This window comes from Pholcus phalangioides, unplaced genomic scaffold (genome assembly GCF_987345545.1).
Source record: "Pholcus phalangioides strain wild (caught in Gottingen) unplaced genomic scaffold, Ppha-v1.0 ptg000020l_1, whole genome shotgun sequence".
Classification (NCBI taxonomy): domain Eukaryota; kingdom Metazoa; phylum Arthropoda; class Arachnida; order Araneae; family Pholcidae; genus Pholcus; species Pholcus phalangioides.
Window position 1 is genome coordinate 7,957,503 of NW_028301613.1, and position 7,110 is coordinate 7,964,612.

The window sequence follows — 7,110 nt, forward strand, 5'->3', positions numbered from 1 at the left end:
TTGTTATGGTCATAAGCACATGACTAATTTCCCAAGAATCATCTCAAAGATTACACAAAACGCATGAGCAATATAAGAAATATACTAATAATTTATTATATAACTCTTCCATTTCTATAGTTTTGGGGTACTGTGCATCATAGCTTTCCAATTTTTCCCACATTTTCTAAGATACCTTGCGGATCCTTCTTATAAAACATGAAGAAACCTTGCACAGCAGCCATGCTAATATCGCCTGTCTGAGATTTCCGAACGCTCTCAACAAAAGTCTCTGCCTCAGACTGAGTTCTGTTTGGATAAAATCTGAGGAACATCTGCTTCAACTGATAGTCTGATGCGTGGCCAACGTATTCTTTCACATCAACTCTTCCTGGTCGTATGAGGGCAGGGTCAAGCCTGTATGAAAATGTATATGTAAATAGTGGCATGAAAAACAAAGTTCACAACAGAAAAGGTACAATCAGGCAGGTCAATGTCCAGAATTTTCATTAAATTAAGACGTTATCCTCACCTTTCGAGAAAATTTGTAGTCATGAACAATATGCGAGCTTCGGCAGAGGCCACTCCATCCAACATGTTCAATAAACCACTGAAAGTAACTCTATTGAGACCTTCATAGGCTACTTTACCTGGAAAGGCAGTCACAAAACATACATTACTTTCGCTTTAAAGGAATAGTGTTATTACTGCTGTTATGGAAGAACGGGTTACAGTGACTAATAATAGGATATCAATGACACAATGCAAAACATTAACAACACAGTGTACAGTATCAATGTGTAGCAGCTTTGTCCTTCTCTAGTGATTGGAAAATAAATGGATACGATATCAATGACACAAAATATGAAGATCATGACCACAATGCACAATATTGATACACCAAATATGGAAATCCTGGCACAACACACGATCATGGGCGGAGATACGGGGGTGCACGGGAGTGGGGACATTGCCCCCAGCAGCGTCAAAGGGGGTCATCTGATCTAATGTATATGCATATATATGAATTGACATCATCATCGTGCCCCCCTTTCAGCAATAATGACCATGACACCCCCCCCCCCAGACTTTCAAGTCTATCTCCACCTATGTGCATGATACGAGTGACACAGAATATGAATAGCCTAGCACAGCACATGATATCAATGTCAATGAAAAGCAAATATAGTGAAACTGATATAATAATGCTCAAGGGACTGGGAAAAAACATATTGCTGCATATAAGGTATATCAAATGTGTCAGGACCAAAGCATAACGTTATTATATAGGAGATTGAGATTATAGAGGGTATGGTTATACAGAATTTTCACGATAAAGTGTTATTCATTGTTCATGTCATTGACATCATAAATCATGTCTTTGACAACTTTTGTTTTTCCCAAAAAAATTGCTAATGAGGCATCTTTAATGGAAAATAACAGCGTAAAAAAGAAGAATCTGTGTTTCTGTTAAAAATAACGCTTTATTTATATTTCATTTGTAAATGAGCATTTCTTAAATGTACTAAAATCTCATATGGGCAGTGCATAAATGTAACATTATAAGCATGGTACAATACACACACAAACAGTAAAACCCCTCTTTTGAGGATACCGGCGAGACAAAAAAAAAATCTTCCATAAAAGACGGATGACAGTTTGACCCAACGGGTTCGAAATGCTTACTTTTATCATACAAGGGAAAAATATTATTTGGCCGGCCGTAAAAGAAGTGTGACTGCATCTGAGGGGGGTGTCCATTAAAAGAGGTTTCACTGTAGTTCACAAACTTACTAGCAGATGACTCCTCCCTGCTGACAAATGCAGCATCAACATCTTCCAGTAATATTATGCTCTGTTGCGGGGCCACACACATCAGATGGTTCAACCTGTCGTCCGACAAACCTCTTTCACTCAAGTTCAGAACGCATATGCTGTATTCCAACTCCCCTGCAAGGGCCGTGCTTCGTTAAAGAAAAAGAAATAAACCAAAAATAATTAGTTTTGAGTGAAATATCCAAGACAATAATCTTTTCTTGTTGGGGTAATTATTTCTGCTGTACAAAAAATGTAAAGACTATGCAGTCACTATGAGGATGATGTCACTCCACTATTCATACAAAGGTTCAGACAACTGGGTGATGAAAAGATAAATTCGGGAAAGAAAATCCATCTGCCTTGTATTGGGATGGGGGGGATTGAGCGAAATTGAAAACTTTCTTTCCCGAATTCATCTTCACATCAGCTCCTAAGAACTTTTGTATACAGTCACTCCCTCAACTATGAACTGGATCTGTTCTGAGCACCCTCTCTACGTCAGGAAGTTTGTGAATAGAAGTTGCAATGACCAAATAGAACCTGATTTAGAATTGGAAATAGGACAGTCCCGTTTAAAGTGGAATGTGTATACAATCTTGAACAGGAAAAACTACTGAACTACTACTTTCCCCGCATTGTTCCTCTGAAAGTTATCGTCATAAAAGACTTTGTAGGTAGGAGGTCATAAGTACCTTCCCTCCGCCCTCCTTGTCTGGCTGTAGTAACTGCTATGATCCATGTACACATGGAACTGCTTTTGCAATGGCCTACCTGTAGCTGAGGCAAATGTAAGGTGAGTTGTACTGTTTTTACACGCGAAACTGGATGTATCGTCATAGTATTTGCTTCAGGGTTTGTTTTGGATATAGTTATCAAATGGTTATTGCTATCAGATGTGATCACATTAAGTGCCATTCACTGCATTAAAGGTATCACCAGGCGCTGATTCTGTAAGGTAATCTCTTAAGATAAATGTGATTATGGAGGTCTACAATTGGTCGAGAGATAAAGGCCTGTTTGATTGAATGTTTTACTCTTCTGAAAAACTCTCTTTATACCAAGGGTGCTCAATCTTTAGGAGAGTGCGGGCCACGTTATAGGTTTGTAAACGTGTAGTGAGCCAATTAAGTGATCTGTAAATATGCTGCAAGTCACATGAGTGGAACTGTGCCACAGGTCACCAAGTGGTATGGAACTGTGATGCCGGTCATTTAAGTGATGTGTCACGTGAGTGATCAGTAAAAGTGCCACTTGATTCAATTTTACAAAATTAGTTTTGATTTTACAGACCACATCAGAAGACTCAGAGGGCCACGGTTTGGCCCGCGGGTTACGGTTTGGGCAATGCTTTATACTAGTAACAGCCACAAGAACACACACACAAAACTGTTCATATAATCAGGGTTTTAAATGATAATTATAACTTACATGAAGCTGCTTTTACCGCATCCAGGTGGCCCGTATAATAAATAACCTCTTCTATACGGTATGCCTGCAGAGTAAAAAAATACAAGTATATACATATACTGTATATGCGTGAATTTTTCATATAATGTATGATGGAAAATGATAAATCTGTAGCTAGGGATATTGTCTTAGATATACCTCTGTCGTTATACCATTGTGGGCTGTCGATGAACTCTTTGACATCTGTAAGTATTCTGTTGGAAATTCCTTGGTCCAGGATAACTGATGACAGTGGCCGTCTCTTACGAGGGTGACCGAATTGTCTCCACTCGGAACCCATAGCTGTGTACATTATGGTCTTCCCTTCCTCACGTCTTAAGGCTAGTTTCCTAGCTTAATTGAGAAAGAAGAAATAAATACATTGAAGGAAATTCAGGCTTCGGAAAAAAATCGAAGGGGCACAAAAATTTTCTTCTCGAGAAACTTTCAGTTACCACCCTTCATAAAGCATTTAAATTAATGGAAATTGGTTTATATAGCATATAACGGGTATTTTATTTCAATATTTAAATTTTTTCACCGGAATATTAAATTTTTTGGTCAACTTGGGAGGCATCATCTGCGCATATCTGTGGCTTTCGTAGTCTACAGGCTGAAACTCCAGGCTTCAAAAAGTGTAAAATGATCATATACTCAAGATATGAGGAAGTATTTTCAACCAACGAACGACAAAAAAAGAGGAAACGAAGAATTGTTGAAATATACGAGAGAATTTTAAGAAAATTTATTAACTCAGGGGTTTTCAAACTGTGCGCTTCCAACCTTTGTCAGAGGGGTGCAGCAGAGCAATGACCCTGACATAGGTTTTTCGCAGAGATTCTTTGTTAAACAGCTCTGGGGAAGACTTCACAAATTGTCCTACCCTGGGCCATAGCCCGTTTGGCATGTACACCAATTCCAGTTGTTGAATGTTTTTAAACAGGAAATCAAAAACCGTCGCTCCCATACCTTCATCTAAGATATGGAAATACAAGGACTTGTTGCGGCCCAAAGCTGTCAGAGTGACGGTTTCCCACGGGACTCCCATGTGAAGATCCAGCGTATGTTGCTCTCTGTTCCTTTCGACGCGGATCCACGTTTTATTGTAACTGTAAATACAAAGAAATGTATCAGTAAATTTAAAAAGCATCAGTCATCCATGTATTTATGCACTATCTTAAGGAATGTGTCGTGTCTCTGGTTGGCATTTGCATCCATATGTTCCAATATGTATGTTACGGTAAATGAGATAAATCTGGTTATTATGCATAATCACTGATCGTTTAATAAGTTCCCCTAAATTTATCATTTTATCTGTGATTAATCATAATACCCCAGTGTCGTTGGTAAATTTGATAAACGCACAAAAAATTATCCCTTTTACCGACGATCATGCATAATGCCCAAGGGTCATTGTTAAACACGATAAATCGGAATAAATTCATCATGTTTGCTGAATATTATGCATAATAACCATTTTGTATTCGTAAATGTGATAAATCAGTCCCATTGCTATGTTATAATTTAATATTTAGATTATCGTAGCCAAGGGAGATATCTACAGATGCGAATGAAGTGAAGAAAGACATTGCAGCTGCGAATGGAGCAGCGACAGATATCGGAATAGAATAGAAATCAAATAGAATAAAGTCGAGGCAGATATCGTCAGTTGCAAATAGAATAAAGTCGAGGCAGATATCGTCAGTTGCAAATAGAATAAAGTCGAGGCAGATATCGTCAGTTGCAAATAGAATAAAGTCGAGGCAGATATCGTCAGTTGCAAATAGAATAAAGTCGAGGCAGATATCGTCAGTTGCAAATAGAATAAAGTCGAGGCAGATATCGTCAGTTGCAAATAGAATAAAGTCGAGGCAGATATCGTCAGTTGCAAATAGAATAAGGTCGAGGCAGATATCGTCAGTTGCAAATAGAATAAAGTCGAGGCAGATATCGTCAGTTGCAAATAGAATAAAGTCGAGGCAGATATCGTCAGTTGCAAATAGAATAAAGTCGAGGCAGATATCGTCAGTTGCGAATGAAGTGAAGGCAGATATCTTCAGCTTCGAATTGAGTGGGGGCTGACATCATCAGCTTCGAACTGAGTGGAGGCTGACATCATCAGCTTCGAACTGAGTGGAGGCTGACACCATTCGATTAGTTAAATCGTCCCACATTTTATGGCACAAATCTTTTTCTCGCATTTTTTGGTTCTTGGGAGGGAGCGATTGCGCCCCCTCCCCTCTCCGGATCAGCGCATGGCGTCGTGGCGAGCCGGAGATATTCATTTGCGTGCTTATTTATACTTCGTAGTGGTTCCCTTATATGGGGAAATATCTACCAAACTATTCTGGGGGAGCCACATATGAACCATGAATTGGGCAAGGGAGTCGCGGGTGACAAAAGTTTGAGGAAACACTGCTCTAGGGCTCCGAGGGACACAGGTTGGGAACCACTGCCGTAGCTTTTACAAATCAACAAATGATATAGATACAACGCAACGAACGGGCGACCAATTACGTACTAGAAGAAATGGGTGCCGACGCTCGGCACGAAGTCGAAGGCGGTCGATATCTTGCCGGTCTCGTGTTGTTTGAAAGTCGTCTCGACGCTGATGTGCTGGGTGTTCCTCGCGTTCAGCGTTATCCACTGCAGCAGCCAGTTGTAGCTCTTGTCGCGGCACGGCACCTCCAGGGTCATCATGTAGTGCCTCCTGAAGAAGATCATGGCCACCTGCGAGAACTTCCTCAGGAACGCGAGCCCGGCTCCTACTCCCACCAGACCGAAACCGGCGCCGAAGTATGGGTTGTCTTGCAGAGACGCCACGAATTCCGGCATCGCAGGCATCGTGCCCACACGTTAATATGACGATACACTAAATCTCTTTTTCCCACCAATATCGGATATGCAGACACAGATTCACTTCCTCTATGCCTGCTGTTATATCATGTTCACTTTCAACCGCGTGAACCTATTTGTTTACAAACAAAGATCTGAGATATTTTAGGAAGTTATCGACAAAACGAGTATTTTGCCATTCGGATTGTCAGAACGAATTTTTACTACTGTGACCATATTTAATTGCAGGACATAACGCATTCACCGTTGATTCCATAAAAAAATCCTGAATTTCAGGTTTTTAAGCAATCAGCGTTTTCACGCTGCACACGGCGCAAAAGTTCTACTCCTAGGAAAACCCAGCTTTAAGCCGGGTTTTCCTAGGAATAGGTGTTTTGCGCCGCGTGAACCGAAATGTATAATTTCTCGTCGGCAGAAACGTGTTACATAATCACGCTGCTCGTTAATGTTTTCCTAGCGGGGCGCATCACATCAGGTCGGCTATATCAGTATAATAATATATTGGCTTAATAGTATATGGCTTTGGCATCAGCTACTCTGTCGTCTGCATGCTCCGGTTTGAAGGGAAGGGAAATAAAACACACAAGAGTGAAGAGAATATCGGCAAAACCACGGCGCACTACGCATTTGAACCGGCTTAAAACCCGGCTTTTCCTAGGAGCAGGTTTCCTGTGCCGCGCCCAACGTGATTCGCCCAGCGCGACACGCCGTCCACTCACCAGTAAGAAAAGCAGCATGACTGTTTTCCTACAGAGCTCAATACACCTCTCGACAGCGCTTTACGTCGGGCGTGACTAGCCGACTGCTTCTGGAGGAGTCAAATGCGTCGTGCCACCTCGTTGGGCATTTTGTCTGTTGTGGCGTTGTATTTGTACCCTTTATGAAAATATGAAATATTCTTAATGGCATCTTATTCGGTGAGCCAAACACGAAAAAAACCTTTCGATAGTTATAGGGCACCTGAATTAACATTCTCCCTATTGATAAGTCCCCTACAGCGCTACTTTAGTG

General features: G+C 40.8%; 1 protein-coding gene across 1 annotated transcript; it reads right to left on the reverse strand.

Moving 5' to 3' along the window:
• Positions 1-68: 68 nt before the first annotated feature.
• Positions 69-6,237, reverse strand: Bcs1 (mitochondrial chaperone BCS1). Its single transcript, XM_089248647.1, has 7 exons — positions 5,765-6,237; positions 4,213-4,352; positions 3,403-3,597; positions 3,226-3,289; positions 1,774-1,943; positions 512-629; positions 69-396 (listed from the first exon to the last, which is right to left on the reverse strand). The coding sequence occupies exons 1-7, from the start codon at positions 6,085-6,087 to the stop codon at positions 138-140; spliced, it is 1,269 nt and encodes a 422-aa protein (XP_089104773.1). The 5' UTR covers positions 6,088-6,237; the 3' UTR covers positions 69-137.
• Between the last annotated feature and the right edge of the window lie 873 nt (positions 6,238-7,110).

Coding starts and splice junctions, on each gene's coding strand:
- Bcs1 (XM_089248647.1), bottom strand. CDS start 6,087: ATGCCTGCGATGCCGGAATTCGTGGCGTCTCTGCAAGACAACCCATAC. Junction 4,353..5,764: donor GTCGGCACCCATTTCTTCTA/GTACGTAATTGG, acceptor TTGTATTTACAG/TTACAATAAAACGTGGATCC. Junction 3,290..3,402: donor ACAATGGTATAACGACAGAG/GTATATCTAAGA, acceptor TTTACTCTGCAG/GCATACCGTATAGAAGAGGT.